The 15,703-nt window shown below is 44.4% G+C and overlaps 2 protein-coding genes across 2 annotated transcripts; one reads left to right on the top strand and one right to left on the bottom strand.

The window, feature by feature from the left end:
* Nucleotides 1–1,551: 1,551 nt before the first annotated feature.
* Nucleotides 1,552–6,290, top strand: SerRS-m (Seryl-tRNA synthetase, mitochondrial). Its single transcript, XM_089572110.1, has 2 exons — nucleotides 1,552–2,713; nucleotides 4,801–6,290. Exons 1-2 carry the CDS (start codon nucleotides 1,931–1,933, stop codon nucleotides 5,320–5,322), a joined length of 1,305 nt encoding a protein of 434 aa, XP_089428236.1. The 5' UTR covers nucleotides 1,552–1,930; the 3' UTR covers nucleotides 5,323–6,290.
* On the bottom strand, nucleotides 6,054–15,512 carry LOC149359995 (pre-mRNA-splicing factor ISY1 homolog). Its single transcript, XM_089572111.1, has 9 exons — nucleotides 15,351–15,512; nucleotides 15,193–15,215; nucleotides 14,948–15,114; nucleotides 13,569–13,681; nucleotides 12,915–12,976; nucleotides 12,209–12,264; nucleotides 9,868–10,115; nucleotides 7,247–7,339; nucleotides 6,054–6,410 (listed from the first exon to the last, which is right to left on the bottom strand). The coding sequence occupies exons 1-9, from the start codon at nucleotides 15,351–15,353 to the stop codon at nucleotides 6,300–6,302; spliced, it is 876 nt and encodes a 291-aa protein (XP_089428237.1). The 5' UTR covers nucleotides 15,354–15,512; the 3' UTR covers nucleotides 6,054–6,299.
* Between the last annotated feature and the right edge of the window lie 191 nt (nucleotides 15,513–15,703).

Raw genomic sequence — 15,703 nt, 5'->3', positions numbered from 1 at the left:
TAGATGCCTTCAACGTGCGGCCGGCGGTAGCTTTCTTTTCGGCTGCTGCTAGGCCGCACTGCTGGCAGGCAGAAATCACGGAGTCTGCATCACGTCATGTTTCACGTCACTTAGTCCTCTGTCGTCATAGCCGAATCCCAAGTTTGAATCACAGCGGCGGGAAAAACCTTTTCAAGTTCGAATCCAAATTTCTTAGAAATAAATGCATTTTTCGCTGCCGGCCAAGTGGCAACAAAGCCATGACATGCCGAACTATCGGATTTTGCTATAAAAATATATTAATAGTGCTCTCCTCAGTGTCCCTTTAAGGATCCTCAGCTGGTAGAAATTATTGCTGAGCCCTCCCCTACTGCGCCTGTTTCTATTTCTTCTTTCACTCTCACCCATGGGTCAGGTGTCCATCAAGAAGTGAGACAGTTACTGCGCCTCAAAAACCACCATCACAACGTTGTTGGAGCCTCGCGCTAATATTTCATCTATTTGTGGGAAATGACGCAAAGAAAAGGAAGGCAGTCTCATTGGGTGCTGAAATTTTATAGACACCCAGTTTTGTTGCGTGTTTTCTCCTTTCAAATGACGCCATAGTTTTTAGAATACATGGTTCATCGTGTGGTATTCCCCTACTGCCAATAAATAATTTAGAAAATAATTTTTTCTCTCATGCTGTTTCGGTTTTATCAACCGAATGATGGCTGTGACGTGAGTTCAACATTAGGTCACGAGAGGCACGGGAAAACTAGTACAAACGCTGATACGTTGTGCATACTCACTACAGCACTTTAATCAGCTGGTGGCTCCAAGATCTATGATTACAACGAACGACGTATCAGCAGTTATATTGCCGTTTTATTGCACCTCACGCGACCTAATTTCCACTACACGTCACAGCCACCGTTGTGTTGGTGAAACCGAAACAGGGTCAAGAAGAAATTCAAATATAAATTATTTATTATGTGTTTGGTGAATACCACGGGGAGCTCCATGTACCCCAATGTCTAACGCATCGTTTGAAAGAAGAAATCACGCAAGCAAAAATTTGGTGTGGATAGTACTTTATTGAGTTGGAGCAGTCCTAGCAATCTGATTAAATATTTACGCGAATATGTAAAAAGGGAGGAGTAATTACTCAAGATTTCACATAAACCTGACGTACAAGTCTTTAGAATGGGCGGTAGTACATTACAGAAACGTCAATTATGCTTCTTCCCAGGCATCAGACTTCCTGTAAGTTTGGTGTCGCATATACTGGATACCATTTTCTTGCTTCCCAGTGCAGAGAGCTACGGATGGGATGCGCTAGATCATCTCATTTTGTGCGTAAACATGAAGTATGCAAAAACGTGGGGCTGAACCGGGTCCCGAACCGGTTCGGAACGGTTCCTCTGAATCGTTCCGGTACGGGTTCAGTTCCAAGATGGCGAAAAAAATATGGGTTCGGTTCGGTTCCGGTTCCGGGCGAAAATTCGGGTTCGGTTCCGGTTTCGGGTTCGGTTCCGGTTCGACACCCTGCAATGTGCCATTCTATGAGGACAACAACAACACTGCGGCTTTTTACCTTACTCATCGCTTGGGGAGTGGACGCATTGTGCAGATGCAGGGTATCGTCATACATCCCTGCCCGTGCATTCGCCGCTCTCGCATCTGCTAGCATAACAGTTAACTTCGGCATGGCAAGCAATTAACCGTTATCCGCTTGTCCCCATAGGAAACGCTGTACCCGGTCGGTTTCCACTATTTTGATTTGCCAGTCTGCGTACCATGATGCTCAATATGGCGGCTTGCAGCAGACGTGTTTGCAAGCGTGCATGGTAGCTGTTTGGCTCGTTGCTACGGTGTTTGCAGCTGTGTGATAAAGTGTTAGGTTAGTGCTACTGGCGAGAAGAGAGTATGCAAGGTGTACTGTAAGCGCTTGTCCCACCTAGACATCAACATGACCATGCGTGTCGTCAGGCCGCTGCTTGCGGCTGCAAGGCGTGAAGCCCGATTTCTAGTTCCTGTAAGACTCTTCAGGAAGGGCACCAACCGACTCTTTGACCTCGACGTCGAATTCTACGCAGACATTGCGAACCACGACCTTATCGCAAAGAACCTGACGAGGAGGGGATGCGTCGCGGACCTGGATGAGATCAGAGAACTTTGGGAAGAGCTTAAGGTGAAGCACAAAAACGAGCAGATGCGAATCGACTTGCAGCGTGCCATCGCCAGAATGCCCAACATGACGCACCCTGACGTGTTGGGAAGAGAGAGCGACGAACCAGTTGTTGTGGACGTCATTGGCGAGAAACCGCAGATGGACTTCGTTCCGAGGCGTTTCGAGTACCTCATGGGGCGGATGGGTCTGCTTCAGGCGGACCCCAACTTTAATGTCATGTGCGGCGAGCGCACGTATTTCTTTCGCGGCGACCTAGCGCGTCTGGAGGAAGCGCTGCTTTCCTTCACCGTCGACAAATTGCTGAAGAAAGGCTTCACTCCAGTTTATGTACCAGACCTGTTGCACCCCGAGCACGTCGAGGCCTGTGGCATGCTCACGACCGGCTTACGGACTCAGGTGTACCGACTTAGGACCAACTGGGGAACTGAGGTGTGCCTTTCGGGCACAGCTGAAATGGCTCTGGCCAACATGTACCGCGACCAGTGCTTGGATATGTCCGATCTGCCGCAACGCGTCATGGCAGTCAGCCGCTGCTACCGAGCCGAGATATCGTCGACGAAGGTGACGTAGAGTTTTAAGCTTGCATGCATGCTTGGAAAAGCATGGGTTTTGGAAAGGTCCACTTTTGCTAAATTAGCGACAGATTTCGGCAGCTACTTTCAAGTTTGTAGCACAGTTTATGAGAACAAACTCACCCATCTGCGTTCCAAATTCACCTTACCCTCTCTAGTAAACTACAATGCTCTTGCCAGTTTATCAGAGTTCTGTGTGGCTTGCTTTAGCTATCAGCGCTAGTTCTAGTTTTAAACCTTTCAGGCGCTATTTTTTGTTTCGATTGAAATCAATTATTTTTTCATAGTATATTCAGGCCTTAAGAAAGCGAATTTGTTAGTTTTCAAGCGTGAAAGACCAGTGGGAAAGTTCTTAAACGATGTGCAGAATTCCTTACAAAACAACATCGAAACATCGAAATGTTCTCATGCGTCAGACAAGCACCCAGGGATTGTGGAATCACTTTGTGTTTCGAAGATGCACATGACACTCAAAATTGAGCAAAAACAATCCATTTTTTCACTTGCGACAAAATTTGTCTGCACAAAAATGGCAGACATAGTGCTACCTAACTCACTGTTATGTGAAATAATATTTGCTGTGTTCACTACATGATACAAAAAACCAACTTATTTGCGACAAGAAGGGAGCTCGAATTGACTGAAACAGTGAAATCACTGCTAGGTGCACTCAGAAAAAGCTGCATGTTTGCTGTGTGCACAGTTATGTACAAAGCGTCTGAAAAGTTTAAGGTGTACAGCCGCCCACAGACTTAACATGAATGACGGAAAGCGTGGCCTGGACTGCCGTCAGTGCCACGAAGCGATAGACATTGGTTCGAGACAATGCTCTCGGTATGTTTGCGGTGGCTGACAATAGCTGGTGCGCAGCTCGCTTTTACTGCTTTTCCACTTGTGCCTGATCGCCGCGTGGACAGCGCGCTCGTCACGGTGGCGTTTCAGAGCTTTTTACTGGCCAATTCGGCCTGCACAGCCCCGGCAACGCTCTTCGCAGTTTTCTTATCGCGGCAGCCAGGAACTGCCCGCTAAGCTGGCACCGCGGTTCGCACCTTCTATCGTCAGACACCGCAAATATTCCGGGAGCATTATCTCGCACCCGATGACTATCGCTTCATGGTGCTGACGGCAGTCCAGGCCACGCATTCCGTCATTCGTGTTAAAGGGACACTGAGGAGAGCTCTATTAATATTTTTTTTATAGCAAAATCCGATAGTTCGGCATTTCATGGCTTTGTTGCCACTTGGCCGGCAGCGAAAGATGCATTTATTTCTAAGAAATTTGGATTCGAAGTTGAAATAGTTTTTCCCGCCGCTCTGATTCAAACTTGGGATTCTGCTATGACGACACAGAACTAAGTGACGTGAACATGACATTCACATGACGTAACGCAGACTCTGTGATTTCTGGCGGCCAGCAGTGCGGCCCAGCAGCAGCCGAAAAGAAAGCTACCGCCGGCCGCACGTTGAAGGCATCTATCGGCTATTGCGGCCGTCGCTTCGTTTACATTTGCACCGGCGTTTTGCCAGCGTTACAATGGATCCCGTTCTCGAAGTCGTCAACGAAGTCCTTGCAAATAGACGCCTTTAGCATACCGTGTACCTTGTTACCGTTAGCGGAATACCGGGAGCCCCCATACCGCTGAGAGCAAGCGCTGATTGGTCCCGGCGCTGCAGGAGCGCGCATAGCTATCGGGTACGTGGCGCCATCTGGCGACGTCAAGGAGATTTGCGCATGCATTTGCTGCGCCTCAGTGATTCGTAGCTTCTTGTGTCCTAGTGTTGCTAGAACTATTGGTTCTAGCAACACTGTTTTGTCCTATGACGCCATGAAGCTTGTACTTGCGAGTTTGGCCTGTGGCGGCGATACCTGTATTTTGGTTCTTGCTCTTTTCTATGTTACAGGAGCTTTGTTGTCAGTATGAATGGCGTTTTTGTAATCAGGAGCTGGTATTCTGTCGATGCAAGTCAACTTCAATTTCTCCTCAGTGTCCCTTTAAGTCTGTGGACGGCTGTACATTTAATGACCCTTTTTTTCCTTCATGAGACTAATGGAAAACCTTGTCTTTATCTTTCACAGGCAGAAAAGGGCATCTACCGTGTGCACATGTTCAACAAGGTGGAAATGTATGGCTTTGCTGCGCCCGGTCAAAGTGCTGCACTGCGCAAGGAGTTTGTCGAAATCCAGAAGGAAATCTGCAGGGACCTGAACCTCCACGTGCAGCTCCTAGATATGCCCCCTATCGACCTCGGTCTTTCGGCCTATCGAAAGTTGGATATGGAGGCCTGGATGCCTGGCTCCCGACGATACGGCGAAATCACCAGTGCTTCGGACTGCACTGACTACCAGAGCCGGCGACTTGGCATCACGTGTCGACAAACGTTGGGAGAACCGCCGTCTTATGTGTTCACAACTAATGGCACGGCCTGCGCTGTTCCCAGGATGCTCACAGCCATTGTCGAGAATTACCAGCAAAAGGACAATTCTGTTGTTATTCCCGAGGTACTGAGGAAGTATATGAATAACAAAACTGTCATGGAACCATTCGGCACTGAGCGAACGCCTCGATGGGTGCCGTTTTACTTCATGGAGAATAGGTAGCATTGTCATACATCTTAATAGGGCCTTTAGGGGCTGCTAGAACTAAAAAAGCTGGTGTGCAGCGACGTTAGTTGCTATAAAAAATTGGTAAACAAATCTGGGCGTTGTAACAAGCATTTTTTTTTGACAGATTTTAGTACAGAAATGCTTTGTGTGCTTTGCAGGCCATAAGATTTAATTAAAGAATTTCTACGTAAGTGGATATTCAGTCAGTCGATGAGGTTTGTGGTGAACTGGTGCTTATGCTTTTTTTTACTCTTATACATGTGTGTGATCACTGAAATACCATGCTAAAACTTTTCCACTAAACCTGCATTAGCGTTTTGGAGGCTGTGCCAGGCGACTCGCAATATCTGTTGATGGTGCATTAAAGTCATGTATAAACACAGGTGTGGCTATTCGGTAGTCTTTCTACGTCCCGGTGAATAAAGGGTTGTTCTTCGCTTCAAATGTCCATCAAATGCTTGCTTTAAAATGTTCATATTTCAAAATTAATATTTTGAAATATTCAATTAAAAAATCCATATTTCGAAGTGGGGGCTTCTGTCACAAATGCATTTAGTGTGAATATATCCCCGTTGTCGGGCTTTTCCAGCAGTGCTGTGGCTAGCTATCAGCAAGCTATTTGGCACCTTTTGTACGCCCACTAGTGGCTGCGTTGCAAAAGAGGATGTGGTGTCATTGATGCAGTGTATGTTTAAGCCACACAACAGCCAGTAGTGCAATAAGTGTTCGGCTACGAAGGGTTTGTCATTTATTTGAAGATTTTGATGCTAAAACAAATGGACTTCTTGAGCTTGCAGCTTCCTTTCTTTTTCCTTTTTTTTTTCTGTGGTTTACATATCGCTCTGCTCAACCAGGCAGAAGTTGGAAGCGCTGTCTACAAAGCAGAGCCTGCAAATATGTGCAAAGCAGCAACACGTGTTTTACTTTAAAAGTGAAATTAAAAACTGTACATTTCCTGTGGATGCAGTGTGCTACTGTATCCCCAACATCTGTTTCACTTCCTCGGATTCCTGCTGAAGAACGTCGCTTGCATACTTTTCCAGCAGCTCCATCTTTTTTCTCCTCACCAGGGCCTCTTCGATCTGCACGAAACCAAAATTCACGCAAGGTTAGCAACTTGCCTGCCACGGAATTAGCACATATGCAGTGTTTCTAAATAAAAAAATTGCTCCTCTCCCGTAACCGAGAGTAGAGTAAGCATGAAATGTTTACGGGCCTAACACAGGCTCCATTGCTCGGCTTAAGCAGCTGTGACGGTGGCGGCATTGAAATACAGGACGATGCAGAAGCGTACGCGGGCACGACGAGACGCAGGCCTGACAAGAATGTATATGCAGCGCGTTCGGATACTCCGCGAGCGTGTATACATCTGCCTGCCAGAGGGGGAAAGGGCTTGAAGGCCAAGCGGCCGGTCTTTTACATGCGTGAGTGTGGGACCACAGCGCCATCCTTGGGGAGGGAGCGAAAGTTTTCTGCCAAAAGCCCTTCTCGCCCTCTTTCTCTAAGAGGCCTTCTCTCAAAGCCCCTAACAGATCAGGTATGACAACAAAGTGTATTGTGGCATGTATGTGCTTTTTCCACGCGTTATTAGAAATCGGAAAATATAATTCCGTGCATTATCAAATGCACAGCTCGACCGATATCTTGATAAACATTGAGAAGACACTGGCAGCAGTTATTTCTTGTGACTCGTTTGGAGAGCAACCGGCGCTTGTATGCCGGTCCCGTAGGAGGGCTTAGAGAGTCTCGTTAAATCTCGTTAAGTCTCGTACGGTGCCCGGATGTTCTTGTTTCAGAGCCCGGATGAGTGGAATTCAGTGCCCGGATGATGGCTCTCGGTCTCAGCGTGACGTCACCACACTGCCGACAACGGGAGCTAAAAGCATTTCATGCTTAAAAAAAATTTACAGTAGCTTACCTCCTTCTGGGTGGGCACTGGTACATGGGCAATAAACCTTGCCTGCTCTTCCGCACTCTCCGCGACGGGTTCATCTTCCATTTCCTCGTCACTCTGGATGGACAAAGGGCAAAGAGTGACACATGGAACTGCGTCCAGCATTCAATGAATGTGCAGTAAGCTGACTTCACGAACTCGCACGGTGGGCCAAGAAAATGCCTATTCAAAATGAACTAATATGGCTAACACAGAGGCCAGTTGGTTGATCCTGATGGAATGTACATGCTGCTTCAGAGATGAGACACAAATGGACAAAATGACGCACACCACAAAAGAAAATGCAAGCCACTGTCTGACATTTTCTTGGCTGCAAAAAAGGGCTAACCGAGCTGTATTCAACCTTACACTCAGCCAAGACACAGGGGAGGTTTTTAGAAAACACAAGTTACTTAAAATACAAACAATCTATGACAAAAAACTGGCTATATACATAAAGAATCAAATAAAATACAGTAAAGAAACGTTTCAGAACACATATCTGCACATGCCTGGACTATATAACTTCCGAACAGCTAATTTCCATGTTTCAAAGTCCCGTACAAATTATGGCCACCAAATGTTGACATTTATGATACCGCGAGTTCTAAATGCTTACGCCCCGCTAATTTCTATGGCAATGGAAAAACGAAGTGACCAAAGCTATAAAAGAGCCGTGCATGATATGCTACTTTCGTGACAGTGCTGTATAAGTAAACACCGTTGTATCTTTTTTGGTATCAAATCTGTATATTACTGCCAATTTAATTTTAACCTGCGTTTTTTTCTGTTCGAAGTCGGTTGCTGTCAAATGCTTTGAATGTTTGTTTTAATTTGTTGTTTGTTTTTGTATAGGAGGGCAGGCCTTAGTCAGGTGTTGTTTAACGCCTTTTGCCTGCTCGTCCTTGGTTTACGTATGCATTGTAAACCAAAAATAAACCAATAAAAAAAAACACATACTAGGTCATGAAAAAGAGTTGAGAGATAAAATGTGGACGTGTATATGGCTGCAACAGCAAAAGAAAGAACTTGTGTAAGCGACCCATCAATTTTACTTGTCAGAATTGAAATCGAAATGACTGCACTAAAGTGGCCAGAAAATGGGCAAAATGAAACTGCACAATTGCATTTATGACATGGATTATAATCATCATATTCTGTATGTATAAATATGTCTCAGCAGAAAGTAATAAACAATTGTAAGTTTGCACTTCTGGTATGTATCATTTCGTCCACCTGAGTCTTGTCTCCTAAGTAGCACGTACTACATTCCATATCTCTAAATAAAAAAACAAACCAAGTTACTGTGCAAAAAAATCATTTGGAAACGACTTCAGCAGCACCTTTTACCATGCTTTCAGTTGCTTACTACTGTGGTGACCAGCTGATGGACTGACAGTTTAAAGGACCAAAGGCCAATTTTTGTGTTGGGTCCACTTTCTGTAGCATGGCAAAAAGGAGTACCACTAAACCTAATTCTACAGCAACTTAATTAAAAAGAAAAAAAAAACGAAAATTCTACGCATTTTTTTTTAAAAAGAAGGCACTTGTTTACCTACATGTGCGCCATGCCCTAAAAAGTTGCAACAAAGTAATAGAGAGTGTACATAGGGAAAAGTGAAAAAGTAAAAAGTGCATCCTCATCGCAAGGAATTGTACTTCCTTGGTTCAGCATAGCGACTGTTCTAGCAAATATACTCAATATATGAAAAATTGCTGCATTACTGGCTCTACTAAAATGACACTCCAGGGCACATGTAAACACTCACGACACATACAAACAAAACATGCGATATGCAATTCTACCTCGGCTGTCTCTGAACTGGACCAAAGTTTGAGCATTCCGTTCACTGGTGTTCAAACAAATTTTAATATAAATTTTTGTTGAAATGAAGAACAGAAAAACAGTTCTAAAGCACACGACGCAGCGTCTGAAGTATCATCACATATGTCTAGTCGCATGGCGTGCATAAACATTCAAATACAGAGTACCGCCGCAAGGCATCATTCCTTGTTCTGTGCAACTTTGTCTGCTGATTCAAAATTGAAATTTTGGCGATACGACTGACGTTAATAAAAGACAAAATTTTATAATTTCCAGAAAACTCAGATTTCAACACACATTTCTGTTTAGTTGTAAATATTTAACGAAGCTGTCAGGAAATGCACCTTTCTTTCATGACACGACATGGTCAAGAGCGCTCACACTAGCACCACCATTGCTTTTAACCCTCCTGTATACCTAAACAATTACAACACATTTTCGGTCCCCCCTGCTGCCATGGTGGCTCAGTGGTTATGGTGCTTGGCTGCTGACCTGAAAGACACGGGTTCGATCCCGGCCGTGGCGGCAGAATTTCTTTGGAGGAGAAATTCTAAAGGCCTGTGTACTGTGCAATGTCAGTGCACGTTAAAGAACCCCAGGTGGTCGAAATTTCCGGAGCCCTCCACTACGGCGTCTCTCATAGCCTGAGTCGCTTTGGGACGTTAAACCCCATAAACCAACCAACCAGTCCCCTCTGAGTTTTAATTAGAGAGTCAACTATACTTGCTAATGAATAGTGCAAGAAAACCAATGTTGTTGCAGAAAGAAGCAAGAAAGGTACCTCTGGTTCCACAGCGTAGATGTTTTCCTCATCCTTTTCACCACTGGCTGCAGCTTTGTCCCCCTCGGGTGCTGACTTGACCCCTTTCTTCTGTGCTTTCCACTGGCGCACAGCCTTGGCTATGGCCACCTTCTCTTGCTCCTGCTCCAAGGGCACGAGGACACCGTCGTCATCGTCCCGGTAGCCGTAGTAGTCCGCATCAATGTCCCGCATGATCTCCGCTCTCGTTCGTCTCGGTGGAGGAGGTGCTGCAATCATCATCATCAACCAGATCACATCAACAGCAAGACAAACGCCTCTCCCAACAATCTCCAATTGTCCTTATCTTGCACTAACTGCGGTCACTCGATCCCAGGAAGGTGGCACTGCAGACACCGACGGCGCGAAACTGAGGATCAAGCTAATAGAAGCTAATGCTTTAAAATGCAAATCGGAGAACATTTTCTTGGTGCAGTTTTTTTTCTTTAAAACAATGGTTTTCATGCCCTCCTACAAAAGAATGTGTTTCATCCCGGTCTGATCATTCCCACAAAGTGCAACCCATCTTCGCACGAACACTGAAATATCAAACATCACCCTTACAATTATCTATGGCAGAGTGGAACTCGTTACCGGCTGACATAGTTTCTGAAACTGAGTTATCACATGAGGAGTTTTTTTTCGAAATGAGCCAAATCCACAAACCGAAAGTAACGCAACCCCAACTGTAGTGGCAAGCTAAGCCAGTCAACTTTCCTTTAAAAAACAGATCAGAACAAAATGGGTCAAATTACACCAACTGAACTAGCCCACAGATCACATTTCAAATCGAAAACGAGCCAAATCCTTCCACTGCGTGGATCGAAATGAGCCAAATCCGTTCAACCAATAGGAGACTGACCCGGAGACCACGTGATTCAGCCTCCTTGTAGGCTCGTGCCGGCGGCGGTGCTCGTGCGTGATAGCGCGGACTGCGTGGTCTGTTTCGCGAGCTCCTTTGTTTTTTCAAGACTTTTGCTTTGACGAATTTAGTTCCGCATGAATTGCGACGGGTATGAAGAGGTCGGTGAACGTTCCCTGGAAGGCGTACTGTACGGAAGTAATGAGATCAACGTCCAACCTGTCTTTTAAGATTACTGAAACGAAGGTTTTTTACATTCAGAGAAATGTGACAGGCCGAAGCCCTCAAATTAGAGCCGAACCCCACTACAGGGTTTCGGTGTCTAATTTTGTATCGGTCCTAAAGAGGGTAAAGACCCTTGTACAAACACCGAAACAGTGCGAGCTGTATGCACACCACCTCAACGAACTGAAGGTGAGAGACGTGGCCAACCTTCTGGTGACTCACTTTGGTGTGTCATGGAAAGAAAACGAAGAACTTGCGTATTTTGAGGCTGCCTTTCGTCGCTGTCAAGAAAAGGAGCCCATGGCAGATTGCGAAAAAGGCTGCTTATGCTGCCAGGAAGACAAGCCTGCTATCCATGCATGAGTGTAAAGCGGGTGACGCATACTTGTAGTTTTTTTTTTCTTCTGAAGTCACAGCACAAGCATTTTTCCATATTGTTTTGAATGTAACCTAAAACATACTGCAGTAATAATAAAGTTTCGAGAAGAAAACTGGGTCGAATCTGATGCTTCACTTCGATATGAGCTAAATCCAATGTTTCCATTGTTGTATAGGCCAAACTATGCACGTAAAGTTTTGGCGATTAAGGCTGTTCGACTGCTCTATCTGCCCCATAAAACTTGTGAGGTACTAGGTTGAATAGCAGCGCATTCCTTTCAGACAAGAAATTATGGCCTTGTTCTAAGTTTCTGTTTTGGTGGATCTGGCTCATTTCGAAAAAAAACTCTTCACATTTCCAAACAAAACTTTCATCGCACCTTGGCCTACAAAATTCACCGTGATATTTTCAGTATTGTATACGCTCAACCTATGTATCTTTCAGCGACTGCAGTGTTGTGCACTTGCAATTTGTATATAGTTATTCTTTGTATTTGTTAACTACTGTGTGCCAATAATCTGTATTGTGTTGTTTTCATGCCCTCCCCCCTATGTAATGCCCACTTGGGCCTTTAGGGTATTTAAATAAATAAATAAATATGGCTAGGTGTTCTCACTGATAAGAATAACTGCCTCTCTCATCAAAAGAAAACCTCAATAGAAGAAAAGATTGTAAAAGAACTCCATTTCTACTCAGTTTTCAGTTTAAATAACAGCGTTTAAACCCTCCACCTCCAAAAACTTCGAAGAAAAGAGTTAAACCGGAAAATGTAAGGCCCTCTATATGCAGTAGCGAACTTAAGACCCTCTCATTGCAATATTCAGCTTAAAGTTATTGGGTACCAATTATATACTCACGTTCTTGCTCAAAAAGCTCCCGCACACCTGGAAGGTCCTTTGCTGCGCCAAAGTATCTGGTTTAGAGAAAAGAAACAGAAGTGCTGCTAAGTTCAGTGCCCAACTACCCTCTAATTTCCACATACTGGACATACAGCACCAAGTAATGTTGTTAGACTGAGTTTCCCCACTTTGACAACGATAACAGCCTTACTGGTAAAACACAATAACATACAGTGCCTTTCAAGGAAAGTCACAACAGAATGTGCTTACCTGCCAGCGGGCTATGCTACAGTGCACTTGAATGAGTGCAGCACTGACTTTAAGCTGCTGTTATTTAGTGTAATACAGTTTATCCGTAACCACTTCTGTCAAGCGTTCTATTTGTCTATACAGAAGCACAAAGATAGGGAGCTTTCGGGCAGCGTATATAAGCAGGTAATGATTTTGCATTCTCCAATACAGAGGCAATGATGCAGAGGATCAAGTCTGCATACAATGCAACATAGGAGGCAGAAGGCTAGGTTTTCATTGCATGGGATGGCGCTTGACTAACAAAATTTGAGCGTTTTTTTTTTCTTTCATTCCAATACTGGCAACAAACTAGCACAGTGAAAACTATGTAATTCCAATTCAAGATTCCTGGCATAACATAGTTGCTAAAAAGCACAACAATCAACATCAATCAGTATGGCTGATTTCAGGTTGAGACACTAACAGCACTCACTTATAGCCTCGATTGCCAGGCACCTCTCTGCCTTCCTGGTCAAGCATCTTGGGCCCCACTTTCTGCAATGAGCATAATAGCCATAAACTGTTACTGACAGCCTAAGAATAAAAAAACTAAACATAGCAACACATCACAGCAATGAAGTCTCAATGGTACTAAATTCCCTGGACAGCTGTGAAGTGTTTGCATAAACGAACATCCATATGACGAAAATCAAAACAAACCAAGAATGTAAAAGTAAAAAAGATGCTTCCTTGTGCACTTCTGTACACTGCTTTTGAATAAAGAAGTTCACGATGCCTATCAGGACCTTCCTTCCCACAGCTATGTTGAGAAGGCAATCTCAAGGCTTGTAAAAATGCTGCTACAGCTCACAGCTTCGTGGAGATCATTAAGAACATGCAGATTTTGGTGCATGAAATATTCCTATCGTATTCCTACACTGACATCATTTCATTAACAATGTCATCCATCGCCATTAGAAAGGTTCCAGCCTCCAGAGACAAACTAGTGTGCCTACGCTTCATCCAGAAATTATCCGAGTTTTTCAATGGTCAAGAAATGTCTGGAAGATCTCTCTACAACATGAGCAATCCTGTAAAACAGTCGCAGCCCAATGCACCCACCACCAACAAGCCCTTATGTACTCACGGCATAGTCAGGGCCCCCAAGTTCTTTGATCCGGTCTTCCCAATGCCCTTTTTCTCGAAGCAGCTTATTAATTTCATCGTTCAGATCTCTGATGCGAAACTCTCCAAGACCAGCTGTTGAACAAGGAGAACAGACAATTTGATATACAGCACTAAGCACAATGCAAACCCAGCCAGTACCTTTGTGACAGTACAGTTCAAAATGGCCCTAGCAAAGGCAACAACGACATGCATCATTTGCCCATTGGAGTGAAATAAGCAACATTATAATATGCTCCTTTTTATCAGTCTTGTAACACACTCTGCTGTTGATTCTAGCACGGGGAACTGTTAACAGAGACAAGAAAAGAAACCCACCCCTTCTCTCCAAGATCTTGCGCGAACCTAAATTCGAATAGTGAGGTGCCGCACTTAAATCTTCCGATGAAAAATTTTTATTAGAGGTGTGGGAATATTCGAAATTTTAGAATATAATTCGAATATTATATTTTTAGTATTCGTATTCGATTCGAAATCCAAGTATTCGTGTTGTTTCGAATATTCGACCTGACGCGAGTATTTGGACCCAGCCGAACATTCTATTGCGAGCACCGGCGTTCATTTCGGTCCGCAAGTCCTATCGACAGATACATAACAATATAGCGGTGCCCAGAGCAATGCGTAGCGTTGGGCCATGCAGTAGCTGACTACGCTGGTGAGCTTCTTTATGGCTATACCTGCGAAGCTGGTATAGTCAGAGCTGTGCACAAAATACCTCGCAATACGAGCCAGTTCAGTGCCAAGTAAGAGGGCATTTTCGTGGCTGGAGAAGTCGCTTCAGCTAAAAGGGAACTAACTACTTCTGCCTGACCATGTGGAGCAGCCAGTTTTGCTTCACGACAACCTTTTATGTTCATCCCAGCCACGCGCTTTTGTGCTGATGGCAAGCTAGCCTTAATCAATGCTGTGTACTAGCCATCTTCTCCGATATTTCTACTCTTCTAAGAATAATGCTCGAGACTTTGATACTTTTTGTGCAGCCACACACATCTTTTGTGTTCATTTCATCACTGTTAGTTGAACTGTGATGTTCTTGAGTGCTCAAATAATGTTTTGTAGTGGTTAAATGCGTATGTCCTTGATTATTCGATATTCGGAACCAAGCATTCGTATTCGATTCGTATTCGAAAACTTTGATATTCGCACACCCCTAATTTTATGGAGTATGTCAAACAAGTGTCAGGGAACTTTTTTTGGTTGTTGTTGGCAATCAGATGTTCTAGGAAACGGTGGAACTCACACTCCCCACGAGGTTTCTTCTCTTGCTCCGTTTCATATTATTATTAGCATCGTTATATTTTCTATGCATGTATTTCCTCTGCATGCATTCAGTCAACTTGCCGTTTTGTATCTGGGCGACCTTCTTGGCGATCTCCCGTATAACCTGCATCCTCCACTTCTCGCATTTCCTCAGGTTGTGACAGTTGGACGCGAGGAATGGTCTCCTCTCTTGTACTCCCTTGCCCTGCTCGGCCAACTGCGCTGCTCTCCAACGGGCCAGAGTTGTCCTTGGACGGAAACGGACATTTGAAGTGACACAGGTAGAAGACAAAGACCGGAGGAAGGGCACAAATAAGAGTACTTACATCGCTTTTTCTGCGTTCCGGGCCTACAGTGGAACACAAGAGAGAAGAAAATGCCAGACATAAGCAATCAAGTGACGTTCGAGCATAAGCGGGCATTACAAACAACCCAAACATGTTTACGTCGAAGTGAAATTCAGACGCATAGGCATGCTGCTTACCATTGTGGTGAAGTATTGCAGAAATTCACAAACAAATACGCTTTATTCTTATCACGCTGTTACCGTGTTTACCGGTTTAAGTGAGAACGAAACACAACGTAGAAACTACGACCTGTTTCCTACGGCCGAAGCGACCATGCGACCGTGACACTTTGGCTTGATACTTGGCATGGCCGTGGCTCAAATGCGACATTCCGACTACCAACAACTCTTATTTTATTTTTACATTATAGTTATAAAATATAAACTTTTTATAATTTGTATATTTTAGAATAAAATTCAAATTAATAAATGTTATTATGGTGATGCTAATATGCTAATACTGCTTACCTCTACCTCTACCTTGCTGCTTA

Source organism: Amblyomma mixtum, chromosome 2 (genome assembly GCF_055824585.1).
Source record: "Amblyomma mixtum isolate Tamu chromosome 2, ASM5582458v1, whole genome shotgun sequence".
Classification (NCBI taxonomy): domain Eukaryota; kingdom Metazoa; phylum Arthropoda; class Arachnida; order Ixodida; family Ixodidae; genus Amblyomma; species Amblyomma mixtum.
Note: the sequence above shows the minus strand (reverse complement) of the source record. Positions and strands in the feature narration are given on the sequence as shown.